We start from the raw sequence: 17,176 nt of genomic DNA, 5'->3' as shown, positions 1-17,176 counted from the left end.
GAACTACTAACCCCCTCCCCCCCAAAAAAAAACTTGTTTTGTTTAATGACACCACTAGAGCACATTAATTAATTAATAATCAGCTATTGGATGCCAAACACTTGGTAATTCTGATTCGTAGTCATCAAGAGGAAACCCGCTACATTTTTCTCAATTCAGCAAGCGATCTTTTATATGTACTTCCCCATAGACTGACCAGTTGCAGTGCACTGGCTGAACTACTAACCAATGACAATGGTTCCTTCAATCTTTTCGAGAATGAAGCGTGCGATGTTGTCCAGTTTGAGCGACTCGGCAGCCAGCATCCCGTCGAGGTAGGCCTTTCTCTTCTTGTACATGTCGAGACGGACCTCGTAGAATTCCTTCAGAATCTCCTCCACAGCCTGGAACCGCCGGATACACCCGTTGTGGTCAAACAGAACCTACATAAATAAACATTAAAAAATAATGTGTTATAATTGTTTATAAACTACAGATGAAATGTTTATATTGAGGCCAACCAGGGTAAGCCCCCCTCCTAGGGATGCCTGGAACCGCCGGATACACCCGTTGTAGTCAAACAGAACCTACGTAAACATTTGAAAATGTTTTATAATTATTTATAAACTGCAGATGAAATGTTTACATTTATTGTAGTCAAAGAATGAATGAATGAATGAATGAATGACTGAATGAATGAAATGAAATGGATGAACACAATATGAGAATTTAAATACTTTTAAAGACTTGTATTACAATTCAAAGACTTTAAAAGACCTAAAAATAATTTTTTCAAATTCAATTAAAATTAAAGACCGCTACAAATCCTGCTTTTGGATACACCCATTGTGATCAAACAACAGCCCAAATTTAAAAAAAGAAAAAAGATTAAATTTAAACAGATAAAAAAATAGATACTCAGTCAAAAAGCATTGACAATTTGTATTTATAAAGTTAACTTCACTGTGATAACCAACAGCAACATGTGCATAATTTTTTTTTTAATAAATTAAAAAAAAGAGAGGTTTTCCAGACCATAGAATAAAAAAAACCATTCAGTTGAAATTTTAAAGTTTAAAAGTTTGTTTTGTTTATCAATACCACTAAAACACATTGATTTATTAATCATCTGCTATTGAGTGTCAAACATTTGGTAATTTTAACGTATTGTACCCGCTATTTTTCCCTATTAGTACCAAAGAATCTTTTATATGCCCATCCAACAGACAGAATAGCACATACCACAGCCTTTGAAATATCAGGTATAATGCAATGACTAGAACGACAAAATAGCCAAATGGACCCACCGATGGGGATTGATCCTAAACCTACTGTGCATCAAACGAATGGTTTACAGGGATGTGAGAGGGGCTGGAACAAAAAAAAGCTTACTGCAGCCAGGGTCCAGTCAAGGGAGCCTGAAGGAAAATTCTTGTTTGCAATCCCTGGAACTGCCAAAAATTGCTAACAAATCTACACTGGTTATAAGTTATAATATATCTTAAGTCAAAAGTTTACCACTGGGCCACGTCCCGCCCCAGTTGAAGTTTTGAATACCGAGTTACTTACCATGCTGTTGGTTGAGATGGTGGTCTGCAGCTTGAACACTTTGTGTAAACCGGAATGTTCGGCGGCCGTCAGCTTGTCGGAGTCCATCTTCACTGTAAACTTGACTGTCGTGTCCGTGTGGTACTCCTTGTAGTCCCTGTAAGTAAACACACAAACTATTTTCACAAAATCTAAATTATATTGACGACTGAAAAATTGCTGCTGTCACCGATATTAATTGCCGTGGTGCTGTTGGTAAAGTTCCTCAATGATGGCAAAATGTTTACACCTGGCCTGGTGCTTATGAAACTAAAATTTTAGAGTCTACCTAAAACAAAATAACCTTTCCATTTTTATTTATTTACTGCAAGTCTTTTTGTATCTTTTTTTCAAATTGTCATGGGCAGGCTTAAAATTGACGTCAGAGGGCTGGTTCACACACAGCAATTTCTTTTTAAAACTGCTGTGGGAGATAAATTCTTAAGTTTGAACCAAGAGTTTTGTCTACATACGTGATCATGGAAGGCATTTTGTCTCATTACATGATGGAAAGAGTTTTATGCCTTTAAATTATGACAGTTTTGTCTACGTACGTGATCATGGAGGGCGTTTTGTCTACTTACGTGATCATGGAGGGCGTTTTGTCTACGTACGTGATCATGGAGGGCGATTTGTCTACGTACGTGATCATGGAGGGCGTTTTGTCTATGTACGTGATCATGGAGGGCGTTTTGTCTACGTACGTGATCATGGAGGGCGATTTGTCTACGTACGTGATCATGGAGGGCGTTTTGTCTACGTACGTGATCATGGAGGGCGTTTTGTCTACGTACGTGATCATGGAGGGCGTTTTGTTTACGTACGTGATCATGGAGGGTGTTTTGTCGGTGCCGTGCAGCATGGGTTCAAGCACTTCCTCCTTGTAGTTCTGCGTCCACGAACGGATGGGCAGCTCAGAGATCTCAAGGGTGTTGTCGTCGATGATGGAGATCTCGCCGCTGACCACGTAGCGGTTCTCGGACAGCTCCTCTATCGTGCCCTTGAAGTTCTTGTATGACGTTATCTGGTGAACAACGAAAAATCAAACAGAGAAATCCTTAAATAAATGTCTGTGGAACTTTAAAACAAAATTGTTCTTTGCACATATAGAATGTATAACACTACAATAGCAGCCACGATGGAAAAAGAAGAAGTTTGTTTTGTTTAACAACACCACTAGAGCACACTGATTTATTAATCATCGGCTATTGGATGTCAAACATATGGTAATTTTGACAGTCACAGAGAGGAAACCCGCTACATTTTTCCATTAGTAGCAAGGGATCTTTTATATGCACCATCCCACAGACAGGATAGCACAAACCACGGCCTTTGATATATCAGTCGTGGTGCCCTGGCTGTGATGAGAAATAACCGGCCACGTTGGTGTCGTGGTTAAGCCATCAGATATAAGGCTGGTAGGTACTGGGTTCGCAGCACGGTACAAGCTCTCAACCAGAGCGAGTTTTAACGACTCAATGGGTAGGTGTAAGACCACTACACCCTCTTCTCTCACTAACCCTCTATCCTAGACAGACAGTCCAGATAAGTGACAGCGTGCATTAATCTTAATTGGATATAAGCACAACATTAAGTTGAAATGAATTACTACAACTGTGGTTTAAAATTAAACATATACAATATGCCCACTGGCCTTTTTAATTTTTTTAACATCAAATTGTGTTTATTAAAGATCATGTCAAAGGCGGACAAGAACTTATGTCATACACTCTGTGAAAAAGATGGTAGTTCTATCTGTCTCATTTTTTATTCTTTACTGTATTTTTAAATTTATTTCTTTGGGGTGGGGAATGGTGGTTGTTTAGATTTACCTAAAAAAAATTAAACTTTATATAAAACTTGGTTATTCTTTAAAAACATGACATTGGACATAATTAGTTATGAGCCTATGCTTATGAAAATTTAGTCCAGACTGAAATCTCTAATGACGTCACATGCATACATTTTGTATGGCCTTGCCATGACATTAAGTCTCACACTCACAGAGTTAAATTTTATTTTGTTTAACAACACCACTAGAGCACACTGATTTATTAATCATCAGCTATTGGTAATATTGACAGTCTTAGAGAGGAAACCTGCTAACAACAAGGGATCTTTTATGTGCACCATTTCACTGACAGGATAGCACATACCACAGCCTGTTATATACCAGTTGTGGTGCACTGGCTGGAACAAGAAATAGCCCAATGGTTCACCGACGGGGATCAATCTCATACCGACTGTGCATCAAGCGAGGGATTTACCACTGGGCTACATCCCACTACTAGTCTATAAAGAGTCTGAGCGTAGACTTTAAAACATTTTATAGATGCACAGGGCCTGGTTGTAAGCTCTCTTTATTTCCAGGACTCAGTGTTACAAAGCGATTTTATTTCTAAGACTTTAAAATGTTTTATATATGCACAGGGCCTTGGTTGTAAGCTCTCTTTATTTCCAGGACTCAGTGTTACAAAGCGATTTTATTTTTAAGACTTTAAAATGTTTTATATATGCACAGGGCCTTGGTTGTAAGCTCTCTTTATTTCCAGGACTCAGTGTTACAAAGCGATTTTATTTCTAAGACTTTAAAATGTTTTATATATGCACAGGGCCTGGTTGTGAGCTCTCTTTATTTCCAGGACTCAGTGTTACAAAGCGATTTTAGCTCTAAGACTTTAAAATGTTTTATATATACACAGGGCCTGGTTGTGAGCTCTCTTTATTTCCAGGACTCAGTGTTACAAAGCGATTTTAGCTCTAAGACTTTAAAATGTTTTATATATACACAGGGCCTGGTTGTAAGCTCTCTTTATTTCCAGGACTCAGTGTTACAAAGCGATTTTAGCTCTAAGACTTTAAAATGTTTTATATATACACAGGGCCTGGTTGTGAGCTCTCTTTATTTCCAGGGACAAGTTTTACAAAGCAATTTTTGGCCCTAAGATCGCCTTAAGTGCACTGCTACTGTATGCGCATAAGTTGATCTTGGCGCTAAGATCGCTTCATAAAAACGGAGCCCTGGGTCCCATTTCACGAAGTGATCTTAGCACTAAGATCAACTTAAGTGCATAGGGTAGCTATGCGCCTACGGTAATCTTAGGGCGATCTTAGTGGCGATCTCTGGTTACAGCCGTATGGGATTCTCAGCATGAAGGGGATTAAGTTAAGTAAGATCAGTACAACAAGACGGCCAGTGGCGATCTCTGGTTACAGCCGTATGGGATTCTCAGCATGAAGGGGATTAAGTTAAGTAAGAACAGTACAACAAGACGGCCAGTGGCGATCTCTGGTTACAGCCGTATGGGATTCTCAGCATGGAGGGGATTAAGTTAAGTAAGAACAGTACAACAAGACGGCCAGTGGCGATCTCTGGTTGCAGCCGTATGGGATTCTCAGCATGGAGGGGATTAAGTTAAGTAAGAACAGTACAACAAGACGGCCAGTGGCGACCTCTGGTTACAGCCGTATGGGATTCTCAGTATGAAGGGGATTAAGTTAAGTAAGAACAGTATAACAAGACGGCCAGTGGCGATCTCTGGTTACAGCCGTATGGGATTCTCAGCATGAAGGGGATTAAGTTAAGTAAGAACAGTACGTTAAGTAAGAACAGTACAACAAGACGGCCAGTACCATCGGCAGTGCGTCCAGTCCATCGAGCAGTCTCTTCAGATTGGCGACGATCTCGCGGACATCGAAGTTGGGAATCTTCGTACTCCATCCTGTGCCGATCCCCTCGGCCCCGTTGACGAGCACCATGGGTAATATCGGGCAGTACCATTCGGGCTCCACGCGCAGGCTGTCGTCGTAATTCGCCTTCAACAGCGGGTCGTCGTGGATGTTGAACACCAGGCGAGCCAGTTTGCTGGAAAAAGTAAAGTTTGTTTTATTTATCGACGAGTACATTGATTTTTTATCTTATCATCAGCTATTGGACGTCAAACATATGGTCATTCTGACATATTTCTTTAGGGGAAACCTGCTGCCGCCACATAGGCTACTCTTTTCGATAAGCAACAAGGTCTTTTATATGCACTTTCCCAGACAGGACAGCACATACCACAGCTTTTGATGAACCAGTTGTGGACCACTGGTTGGAACGGAAAATAGCCCAAACTGCAAATGGGTCTACTGAGAAGGATCAATCCGATAACCGACTGCTTCACAGGCGGACACGCTACCGCTTGAGTTACATCCCGCTCCCTTGCTAGAGATTATATAGGGAATAAAAGGTTAGTCTTAAGATATTCGCTTTATCCTGCAAAGGTTGGAATGGTAAATGCAGCGAGTCACCAAAAATATAAGAGATTTATCTAGTCATCATATCTTGCCAATGCATTGCTGGATAATTTGGGTTTAACACAGGCAATCAAAGTTAAAGTTATGAATTCATCTTTCCTTCCAGATTCTTGTCATTCCTTAAAGTTTGTTGAATGACACTACTCAAGTTAAAGTTTGTTTTGTTTAAAGACCAGAGCACACTGATTTATTAATCATCGGCTACTGGATGTCAAACATTTGGTAATTTTGACATAGTCTTAAAGGAAACCCACTACATTTTTCCATTAGTAGCAAGACATCTTTTATATGCACCATCCCACAGACAGGGTAGTACACACCACAGCCTTTACTTTACATTGTGGTGCACTGGTTAGAACGAGATACAGCCCAATGGACGGGGATCAACCTCAGACCGACCGCGCAACTAGTGAGTGCTCTATCACTGAGCTACGTCTCACTACCTGGCTGATCAAACATTCCTATAAGATTCTGTGTAAGGTCTATAAAATCAGACAACGGGTTCCCTCTAGTTACCTCAGACTGGTGAAAATGTATCTGGGACTGGCTGCATCCTTGCCGCCATGTAGACGAGTGCCAAACTGACCAATGGGAAGCAGCAGATTCAAGTTATTGGAACCAACAAAGTTCTGAGCCAAGTTGATGATTGTTCCCATCAAAGATACCTAAAAATAAAAATTAAAAATAAATAATCGGATTTTGGTTATCACTGAGGACTTATACTTTAATTACGTAAATTAGTCTTTACTGTAAGTGAAACAAAATATTTATTCTTAACGGCACCACATATAGTTTTAAACTGATTGTTTTCACTGATAAGATAGTTTTAACAACAAGTATATTTTTAATGAGTTTACCTCTCCGTGGTGATAGGCTGCAATCTCAGAGACAGAGCCAGCGAGCTGCGCAACCTTGATCTCCTTGACAAGGTTCCGCTTGAAGCAGGCGAAGATGACCTTGCGCTGACCCGGCTTGAAGCCGTCGACGAGTGACGGAATCGACCGCACGTTGTCCATGTTGCTGAACAGAATCAGCTCGCGGTTGATGAACTCATTGAAGACGACTCGCTTTGTGTCTTTCCCGTACAGATAGAGCTGAGGACAAAAAATAATAATAAATAAATAAGCACAGTTTAAAGCCTTTTTTTTTTTTTAACAATTTAGCTAAAATGGTGATAACTAAAATGGTGGTAGATGTTAAAATTAGTTTTTTCCTTTTACAGTAAATAAAAAAAGAATTATTTTTTTAACGACACTACTAGAGCACATTGATTTATTAATCACCGGCTATTGGATGTCAAAACATGTAGTAATTCTGACATAATCTCAAGAGCAAACGGCTCCATTTTTTCATTAGTAGCAAGAGATCTTTTATATACACCATCCCACAGACAGGGTAGCACATACCACAGCCTTTGATATACCAGTCATGGTGCACTAGCTGGAGCGAGAAATCACCCAATGGGTAAATGGAAATAAATAAATACATACATAAATAAAAAATAAATACATACATAAATTAAAAAAAATAATAAAAAGTTAAATAAACAGATCTCTCGCCCACACCCGACCCTGCCCTTAATCATAAAAAAAACCCATTAAATATAATAATAATAAAGAAATAAATTAAAAAAATATATTACATAAATAAAATAATAAATATAATAATATAAATAAAGAAATAAATGATAAAAAGTTAAATAAACCAGTATCTTGGCCACCCCAGCTCCCTTACCTCGGGCAGTCCCATCTCGGAGCGCCGTTTCCGGTCCTCCATCCAGTTGGTGAGCCACTCCTTGCGCTCCTCGATCTTCTTCTTGCTGAAGGCCAGCTGTATGGACGAGTCGTCCTCGGCCCCCGCGTACTTGAACAGGATGCGGTGTCGCTCCATGTCCGAGAAGTACTCCTTCGCCTCCTTCGCCGTGCTCGTCCCCAAACCTGAAAGAAAGAAAGAAATGTTTTATTTAACGACACACTCAACACATTTTATTTACGGTTATATGGCGTCAGACATATAATTACGGACCACATAGATATTGAGACACGAAATCCGCTGTCGCCACTTCAAGGACTACTCTTTTCGATTAGCAGCAAGGGATCATTTATATGCACCATCCCACAGACAGGGTAGTACATGTCACGGTCTTTAATATAACAGTCGTGGTGCGCTGGCTGGAACCAAACCTGCAACAACGCACAGTTGTCCTTCATAAAAATTATCATGTTCAATAAGTGTTTATTTTGATGTATTTATGTATGTTTAAGACCAAAGTAAATTTGGCCGTATACAAGAAAATCTGTTTACAGATAAGATGAACGCAGGCGGTAGGATTTCAAATTTCACTGGAAACACTTTTTCGGTTCCGTGCCTTGTGATCATGGGAACCCATCGGAAACTGTTTTTAAAAATTATTATAGATATATTATTTTTGTTGAATAGTCGTACTCGATATAATAATCATAGGAAACAAAATTTTGGTTCTGTGATTTTACCAGGGTCCTGTGAATTAATGAATTATGTTTAACGACACCCCAATACACATTTGTTATTCAGTGTCTTGTTTAACGACACCATTAGAGCACATTGATGTAATAATCGTCGGCTATTGGATGTCAACACTTGGTAATTTTTATATATAGTCTTAGAGAGGAAACCCCCTACATTCTTCCATTATTAGCAAAGAAGGCCCTAATCTAGAATTGAAAAATGAGGAGAAGTGATTTCTCCCTTTCCAGAAGAAAGGGGAGAAGCTTAATAAAAATAGGCGAAGTGAACATATCAGTACACTGATTTAAAGGCAAAGACCCAAGTTTCAGCTTGTCAAAATGGATACTAAGTTTAATTAATCTCCAAATATGCTAGATACGGTTATAACAGAGAAAAGCTAGTCTGTGACATTTAAATGGGCAAAATACAGTCTATAAATTACTCGGATTTGTCTCAATAAGAATAACTTCTAAGACGAACATGTGTTTTTAGAATTATGAAAAATGTGTTTCAGGGTATTACAAAAACCTGGATAAGTAGTAGAACCACTTCAGGTGTATGGAAATGAATATCATAAATAATAAAATGTAAGAACTTCTAACTTACACCATCAAAAACGGCTTTAAAGGTAAAATTCTAAATAATAAAATGTAAATACATCTAACTTAAATGCTCAAAATGGCTTTAAAGGTAAAATTCTAAATAATAAAATGTAAATACATCTAACTTAAATGCTCAAAATGGCTTTAAAGGTAAAATTCTAAATAATAAAATGTAAATACATCTAACTTAAATGCTCAAAATGGCTTTAAAGGTAAAATTCTAAATAATAAAATGTAAATACATCTAACTTAAATGCTCAAAATGGCTTTAAAGGTAAAATTCTAAATAATAAAATGTAAATACATCTAACTTAAATGCTCAAAATGGCTTTAAAGGTAAAATTCTAAATAATAAAATGTATGTACTTCTAACTTAAAATTATCAAAAACGGCTTTAAAAGTTAAAAAAATATGTCAAGAGTTTAAAAACTAGGGTCTGTGGTCTGTCTGACACTTTAAATAACAAGAAAAGGAAAACAAAGAGAAAAAAAACAAGACCTTTGTAGTACTTTACTTTCCACGTGTGCCAGTTGTCCGTGTTGTTTTTCCACTCCTCAAACTCGGGCATGCTGTAGAAAGAATGTTCCGTTTTACTCTTCGACACCTGTAAGTAAAACAGTAAAAATACAACCAGAAAAAACAAAGAAAAGAGACCGCTTTCTGTTTTTTCATGAATACCTCTCAAAACAATACATTTCTCCCATAACCCACTGGTGTTCAAACCAGCTTAATGCAAGGGATCAAGTTGGGTCCTGGAAATTATTAGCTGTTACGCAAAATTTGGTCAGAAAGCTGTTAGCTGTATTCAAGTTTCAATCAGCCAGACAGCCCAACCTGATGGTAGATTTATAAAGATCAAGCAATTTTTTTAATTTGTTTTTTTTTGCTAATTAATTAATTATGAATTATTAATGGCAAATTAAACTGTAATTCACATTTGGCAATTTGGCAAATGACAGCTTAAATTCTTCTTATGAGTTGGGGATGGGGGTAGGGAAATATTATTAATGTTAAGATGTCAGGTTAACATATGAAAAGAATAATAACTCACAAAAGGCTACATAAAAAAGACCATATTTTATAGTAGGATAATAACAATAGTGAAATCACTTTGACGATGAGTGTGATAATAACAATAGTGAAATCACCGTGACGATGGGTGCGATAATAATAACAATAGTGAAATCACCTTGACGCTGGGTGTGATAACAACAACAATAGTGAAACCACCTTGACGATGACTGTGATAATAACAATAGTGAAATCACCTTGAAGATGGGCGTGATAATAATAGTGAAATCACCGTGACGATGGGCGTGATGAACTGTTCCACAATGTTGTGCTTGAGGGGGTTGGGCCAGAAGTGGTGTATGAAGTTGATGAGCAACAAAATAATAACAATAACAATAGTAAAATCACCTTGGTGACGGGTGTGATGATAATAACCATAATGAAATCACCTTGACGATGGGTGTGATGAACTGTTCGACGACGTCCTTGAGGAGGTAGGGCCAGAAGTGGTGTATGACGTTAATGAGCAATAAAATAATAATAACAATAATAAAATCACCTTGGTGATGGGTGTGATGATAATACTCATAATTAAATCACCTTGACAATAGGCGTGATGAACTGTTCGACGACGTTATGCTTGAGGAGGTTGGGCCAGAAGTGGTGTATGAAGTTGATGAGCAGACCCTTGATGTGCGACCCATCCTGGTCCTGGTCTGTCATGATCATGATCTTGCCATATCGCAGGGAGCGGATCGAATCGGGTGAGTCATACTTCTCCTTGAACTGCAGCCCCATGATCTTCACGATGTTGTTGATCTCCGCGTTGTCCATGATCTACAAGCATAAATCACACACATCAAAGAGTCTGATTTTGTTTTAACCTTCTGAGTACTGCAGGCGAGATATCACGCCCAACGTCACGTCAGTCGACACACTGTATACTATATACAGTGCATTCCCCAATTCATATTTCCCGCTGTTTTGCACACGATACTCACCAGAAATGAAAATATAATAAAAGAAAAAAGATTTCTTTTCAAAATGGTGGCTTTTGTTTTGATTTTTTCGATGGTTTTCGGCAAGTAATTTCGCTTGACAACAATAGCGGCACATCGCGGTCATTTTCAAGGATCAATAGCTGATTGTGACATCTAATTTGATAATAAATTTGATCGTTTTACCATCAACGAAAATCACCAATTATTGCAATAGGAATCGTAGTTCGGGTTTTAAAAAAATAATTCTGGTGAGAAAACCACTGTTAACGGGAATAATAGACATAAATACTGGACAGCTGGCCACAAATGCCCGTAAGTAAACGCAACTTTTTTGCCTAATTTTAATCACCATTAACTGATCTAAAAATAATAAAAATTACAAAAACCCACAAAAATAATACTTACCGATTCATATATGAATTTTATTTCATGTATTTATAAAACACTTAAGTGAATATATGTCAGTAAAAATTATAAACTCAATGTGGTTTTTGTTAAAAATCAATCCAGTAGTCTATAGGTTAAAGACATCACTACAGCACATCACCAGGGAATATTTTGTTCAGTGTAGTGTCGTTATTTCCAAAATGTTAAATAATAGTTGCTACTCAATTTTCAACTGATCACTAACTGTCGCAATTCATATATTTTAAAACAAAATATTTCCCGAAAAGGGTATGAAGGGTAAAGTTACGTACCCTAACATTTTAGAAATTTTAAGGATAAATTATTTTTTTGAGACATAATTTTTTTTATTAACAACACCACTAGAGCACACTGATTTATTAATCATAGGCTATTGGATGTCAAACATTTGGTAATTTTGACTTGTAGTCATCAGATGAAATCCGTTACATTCTTCCATTAGTAGCAAGGGATCTTTTATATGCACTTTCCCATAGACAGGAAAGCATATTCCACGACCTTTGTGGTGCACTGGTTGGAACGGGAAAAAAACAATCAGTGTAATAAATCGACCAAGGTGGTTCGATCATGTGACGCAAGTACCTCAGTTAAATCCCACACACCCCTGCAATAAATCAAACAACTCAAAAGCTTCAAAGTTGAACTGTGGGAGGGAAAACAGGCAACGAATACCAATACTGCTCAAAATGCACAATATCTCAAGCAGCTATAGTACCGTCTTATTTCTGACAGTATTTTCAGATATATTGACAAAACTTGCACTCACTCAACGTGGTTTTTGTCAAAAATTAAACTAGTAGTCAGCAGTTTAAGACTGCCAAAAATTTAATCCTACATTTTCTTCCCGCCCTCCCCTTGTTTGTTTTTTATTGGCTGGATTAGTGGTATTTCTAATGTCCTGATTATTTTATTTTTTTAAATTAAACCCCAATACCATTTTGTAAAAAAAAAAAACGAATCTTAAGTACCTTCTTTTAAAAGATTTTTTCCATCACTGTAATGAGAAAATTGTTTAGTCTTTTTTCTTTCTAATTGATTGAAACATATTTTAGTTCTTTTTCTAAAAACAACAAATGGATTAGGCACAAGTTATACAACTTACTAGGCCTTCTCCACAATACATACAATGTCTCGACAGTGATATAGTTTTGAAGTTCAAATACGAACAGATACATATTATTGAAAGACCGAAAGAAACAAAGAATCCCACCTGCTTGTGGCTGGCTTCCCGCACGTTGAGGACTTTCCCCCTGAGCGGGAACACTCCGTAGCGATCGCGGCCCACAATCCCGAGCCCCGCAACGGCCAGCGTTTTGGCTGAGTCGCCCTCGGTGAGGATCAGCGTGCAGGAGAGGGAATTCTTCGTGCCCGCGTCGTTCGCGTCGTCCAGTTTGGGGATTCCCCTCAGCTTGGAGTGCTTCGACGCATGGCACTTCTTGTTGAGCTGAGCTTGTGCCTTGAACTTCATCCAGCTCAAGATGCTCTCGATGATCCCGCACTTGCTGACCTGGTGACAAGTAAAATATATTTTTTATTAATACAATTAAACACACACACACACACCTTTCTAAACCGGACTCCCAAGGGACCAAGTAAAATGTCTCGCTTTAGACATATGGTTAAGGACCACACAGAGTTTGAGAGGAAACCCGCTGTCGCCACTACATGTACTACTCTTTCTGATTAGCAGCAAGGGATCTTTTATTTGCACTTCCCACAGGCAGGATAGCACAAACCATGGCCTTTGTTGAACGAGTTATGGAACACTGGTCGGTGCAAGTGGTTTACACCTACCCATTGAGCCTTGCGGAGCACTCACTCAGAGTTTGGAGTGTTAATTAGGAATTACCTGTGTAATGAATTTCTCACTAAGTTGACATCTTGAGCCAAAACTTTTCGCTTGTAACGTCATGTTTTCTTTAGTCTGCGAGTCGAAGGTTGGATTCTCCACCAGGCAGTTCACAAATATCCACATGTGGCTTTTAACCTAAAAAAGAAGTAACCCGACATATACACGTACAATCTATACTCTCCAAAAAAAGTAGGGGAACTCGTAATAAGAATTTACAATTGCTAAAACTGTATACCAGCTGTGGGGAATGGTTATATGATAAGGCATAAAAAAAAAAACAGGTGTGTTTCCGGTCGACCGACCCTTCCTAGTTTTACCCCCCCCCCCACACCTAAATTTTTTTTCTCTTAAACTGAAAAAAAAAAAACAAGATGTAAAAATAAAAGAGAACATCACCAAACGAGTATTTCCTTCCTTGCACATTGTTTACGTACTATTATACGATACATTTTGCACATGTAATTCCCTTCCCAAAAACATCGAGAAATTATGGAAAAGCTTTTGTAATAGAGTTCCTTCGTCTTCACTTAAATCAACAGGTCTTATTATTAATGCATCTCAAATGTTTATATTTAAATTAAGAACAACGAAATTAATACAAATGTCCCATTAATTTAAGGAAATACACAAACAGTGCATACCAATACTACTACTACTACTACTACTACTACTACTACTACTACTACAACAAAGACAACCACAACAACAATAATGATAATGATGATAAATAATTATTATTATTATTATATTATGATAGTATTCAATTTAAAAAAAAAAAAAAAAAAAAAAAAAAAAAAAAAACTACCTACCTACCCTAATTTTTGGGGGGATGCAATCGGAAACACACCTATTTTTTTTTTTGGCCAAATAGTGAATTAATTGGGCAAACATTACAACCAGTAGTTCAGTATTACAGTAGGTTTTATGACCACCAAAGATCTTGAAGGACGAATGGGGTCAGAAGTGAAATTTGAAATTTGATGGTTTTTTAATCAGTAAATTGCAAATTCAAACAATAAAAATGACTAAAAACAAAACAATAACAATTGTATATCAACAGAATGAAAAAGATTGACAGAAATAATGTTCCACGGTGATTAATCGACTGTCCTGGAAATTGTCAAAATCAAGAATGACACCCCATGCACGTGTACGGGGCAACTGTGTGATGCACGTGCAAACTATGGAATGTTTTTCAGTGTGTTCATAAACAGACCTGAATTCTTTACTAGGATGTCTGTGGTCAAAACGTATATTCTGTCTAATAGTTGATATTAACATTAATATTTCAGGTTCCCCTACTTTACTAGGATGTCTGTGGTCAAAACGTATGTTCGGTCTAATAGTTGATATTAACATTAATATTTCAGGTTCCCCTACTTTACTAGGATGTCTGTGGTCAAAACGTATGTTCGGTCTAATAGTTGATATCAACATTAATATTTCAGGTTCCCCTACTTTACTAGGATGTCTGTGGTCAAAACGTATGTTCGGTCTAATAGTTGATATTAACATTAATATTTCAGGTTCCCCTACTTTACTAGGATGTCTGTGGTCAAAACGTATGTTCGGTCTAATAGTTGATATTAACATTAATATTTCAGGTTCCTCTACTTTACTAGGATGTCTGTGGTCAAAACGTATGTTCGGTCTAATAGTTGATTTTAACATTAATATTTCAGGTTCCCCTACTTTACTAGGATGTCTGTGGTCAAAACGTATGTTCGGTCTAATAGTTGATATTAACATTAATATTTCAGGTTCCCCTACTTTACTAGGATGTCTGTGGTCAAAACGTATGTTCGGTCTAATAGTTGATATTAACATTAATATTTCAGGTTCCTCTACTTTACTAGGATGTCTGTGGTCAAAACGTATGTTCGGTCTAATAGTTGATATTAACATTAATATTTCAGGTTCCTCTACTTTACTAGGATGTCTGTGGTCAAAACGTATGTTCGGTCTAATAGTTGATTTTAACATTAATATTTCAGGTTCCTCTACTTTCTTTTAAGTGTATATTTCATTAGAGAGAAAAAAACAAGCATTCTGAGAGTACTGCTAAAGCACTACATGTTCTCTATTAGAAACAAAAAAATTATGACTCCTCCTTAGATTTTTCAGTGCAAGAGCACAGGATTGAAACCAATCATGGACAAACACAATTTACAATAATTACAATTACAATTTTGCATCATCCTATTAATCTAGGCATAGTAACACATGGGAACGCCATATTGGATGACGTCACTATTTATTGGAACTGTGTCTTATTGAATGTTATTGTTTAAGAACCAAAACGATTATTTGAAATAAATTATCATCTTTTCGAGTTATTATTAGTAAGTTAGGAGATAACCATAGGGAGTTTTTAGACTTGCGGGTATTATTGTCTATTTGATCCTGCAAATGTCATTTTTGACCGAAGATTAAAAATGAAACATTTGCGGGCATCAACTCCATATGGTTATGTCCATTGTAAACTGAATTATTTTTCTACAGAACTAACTGTATATTTGGTATTTCTTGAAAAAATTATATGGCTACAACCTAAACCTTTGAACCATCAACTTGGCCTGTTCCAATTTCTAATGATGTCATTAGCTTTCCAGGTGTTACTTTCATTTGATCCCAGAAAAAGAATGTAATTAACCAATCACAATACAGAACACTCTTTCCATCAGTCTACAGTATGTTTTAAATTTAATTATATTTGTCTGGGAATTAATAAAAAGAAATCATTCGCAAACTTATGTGTGAAACGGCTTCACCGAGTCACCATTTGTGATCCATTTTTTTTCCCCCACACCCCAATGAAAGTAAAACATAATAACAGACAGAGTTTACTATGAATTTTTTATCAAATAATAATAACAGTTTTTAGGTAGAGCTGAAAGCCACAATTCTAAAGAAATCCACTTTTTACGAAACAAATTCTATCTATGGTAATAGGTAAATTTAATGAAAGAAAGTTTGATTTGTTTAACGAAACCACTGGAGCACATTGATTAATTAATCATCTGCTATTGGATGTCAAACAGTTGATAATTCTGAGAAAACCCACTACATTTTTCCCAATGCTGCAAGGGATCTTTTATATGCACTTTCCCACAGACAGGAAAGCACATACCACGGCCTTTGTCCAGTTGTGGTACACTGGATGGAACAAAAAAAACCTCAATCAGCTGAATGGATCCACCGAGGTGGTTCGATCCTGCGACGCAAGCACCTCAGGCGAGCACTCAACCAACTGAGCTAAATCCTGTCCCTAAATTTAATGAAGATGACAGCCCTCATACCTGGAATGGTTTAATGTTGATTCCACCTTTGTTCTTCCTCTTGACGATGTCTATCAGCTTGGTGACAAGCTGGTCCGTAACGTAATCCACATGCCGACCACCCTTGAAATAATAAGAAATGGTATATTTTAAAGTTATATCCCAATTAGAAAACAGACGCAAAGAAAAGAAATATTTGTTTAACAACACCTCAGCACATTTTAAACTACGGCTATTTGATGTCTAACATATGGTTATTTTGACACTTGGTCGAGAGTGAGAGGAAAGGAATGTTTAACAACACCTCAGCACATTTTAAACTAAGGCTAGTTGGTGTCTACATATGGTTATTTTGACACTTGGTCGAGAGTGAGAGAGGAAAGGAAAGGAATGTTTGTTTAACGACACCTTTGCACATTTTAAACTACGGCTATTTGGTGTCTAACATATGGTTATTTTGACACTTGGTCGAGAGAGAGAGGAAAAGAAAGGAATGTTTGTTTAACGACACCTCAGCACATTTTAAACTATGGCTATCTGGTGTCTAACATATGGTTATTTTGACACTTGGTCGAGAGTGAGAGAGGAAAGGAATGTTTGTTTAACAACACCTCAGCACATTTTAAACTACGGCTATTTGGTGTCTAACATATG

General features: G+C 37.3%; 1 protein-coding gene across 5 annotated transcripts in view; it reads right to left on the bottom strand.

Moving 5' to 3' along the window:
- LOC121387353 (DNA topoisomerase 2-beta-like) overlaps positions 1 to 17,176 on the bottom strand; it is a 62,044-nt gene that overhangs the window by 18,866 nt on the left and 26,002 nt on the right. For all 5 annotated transcript variants that reach the window (XM_041518403.1, XM_041518402.1, XM_041518406.1 and 2 more), the window contains 12 exons: positions 16,544 to 16,645; positions 13,242 to 13,379; positions 12,603 to 12,899; positions 10,566 to 10,802; positions 9,453 to 9,558; positions 7,600 to 7,802; positions 6,723 to 6,959; positions 6,382 to 6,530; positions 5,200 to 5,431; positions 2,391 to 2,590; positions 1,549 to 1,684; positions 227 to 422 (listed from right to left, as the gene is read on the bottom strand). In XM_041518403.1, the coding sequence (XP_041374337.1) occupies positions 227 to 422; positions 1,549 to 1,684; positions 2,391 to 2,590; positions 5,200 to 5,431; positions 6,382 to 6,530; positions 6,723 to 6,959; positions 7,600 to 7,802; positions 9,453 to 9,558; positions 10,566 to 10,802; positions 12,603 to 12,899; positions 13,242 to 13,379; positions 16,544 to 16,645 (2,233 nt within the window). The remainder of the gene's footprint in view (positions 1 to 226; positions 423 to 1,548; positions 1,685 to 2,390; positions 2,591 to 5,199; positions 5,432 to 6,381; positions 6,531 to 6,722; positions 6,960 to 7,599; positions 7,803 to 9,452; positions 9,559 to 10,565; positions 10,803 to 12,602; positions 12,900 to 13,241; positions 13,380 to 16,543; positions 16,646 to 17,176) is intronic.

The sequence above is a fragment of the Gigantopelta aegis genome, chromosome 13 (assembly GCF_016097555.1).
Source record: "Gigantopelta aegis isolate Gae_Host chromosome 13, Gae_host_genome, whole genome shotgun sequence".
In the NCBI taxonomy this organism is placed as follows: domain Eukaryota; kingdom Metazoa; phylum Mollusca; class Gastropoda; order Neomphalida; family Peltospiridae; genus Gigantopelta; species Gigantopelta aegis.
Note: the sequence above shows the minus strand (reverse complement) of the source record. Positions and strands in the feature narration are given on the sequence as shown.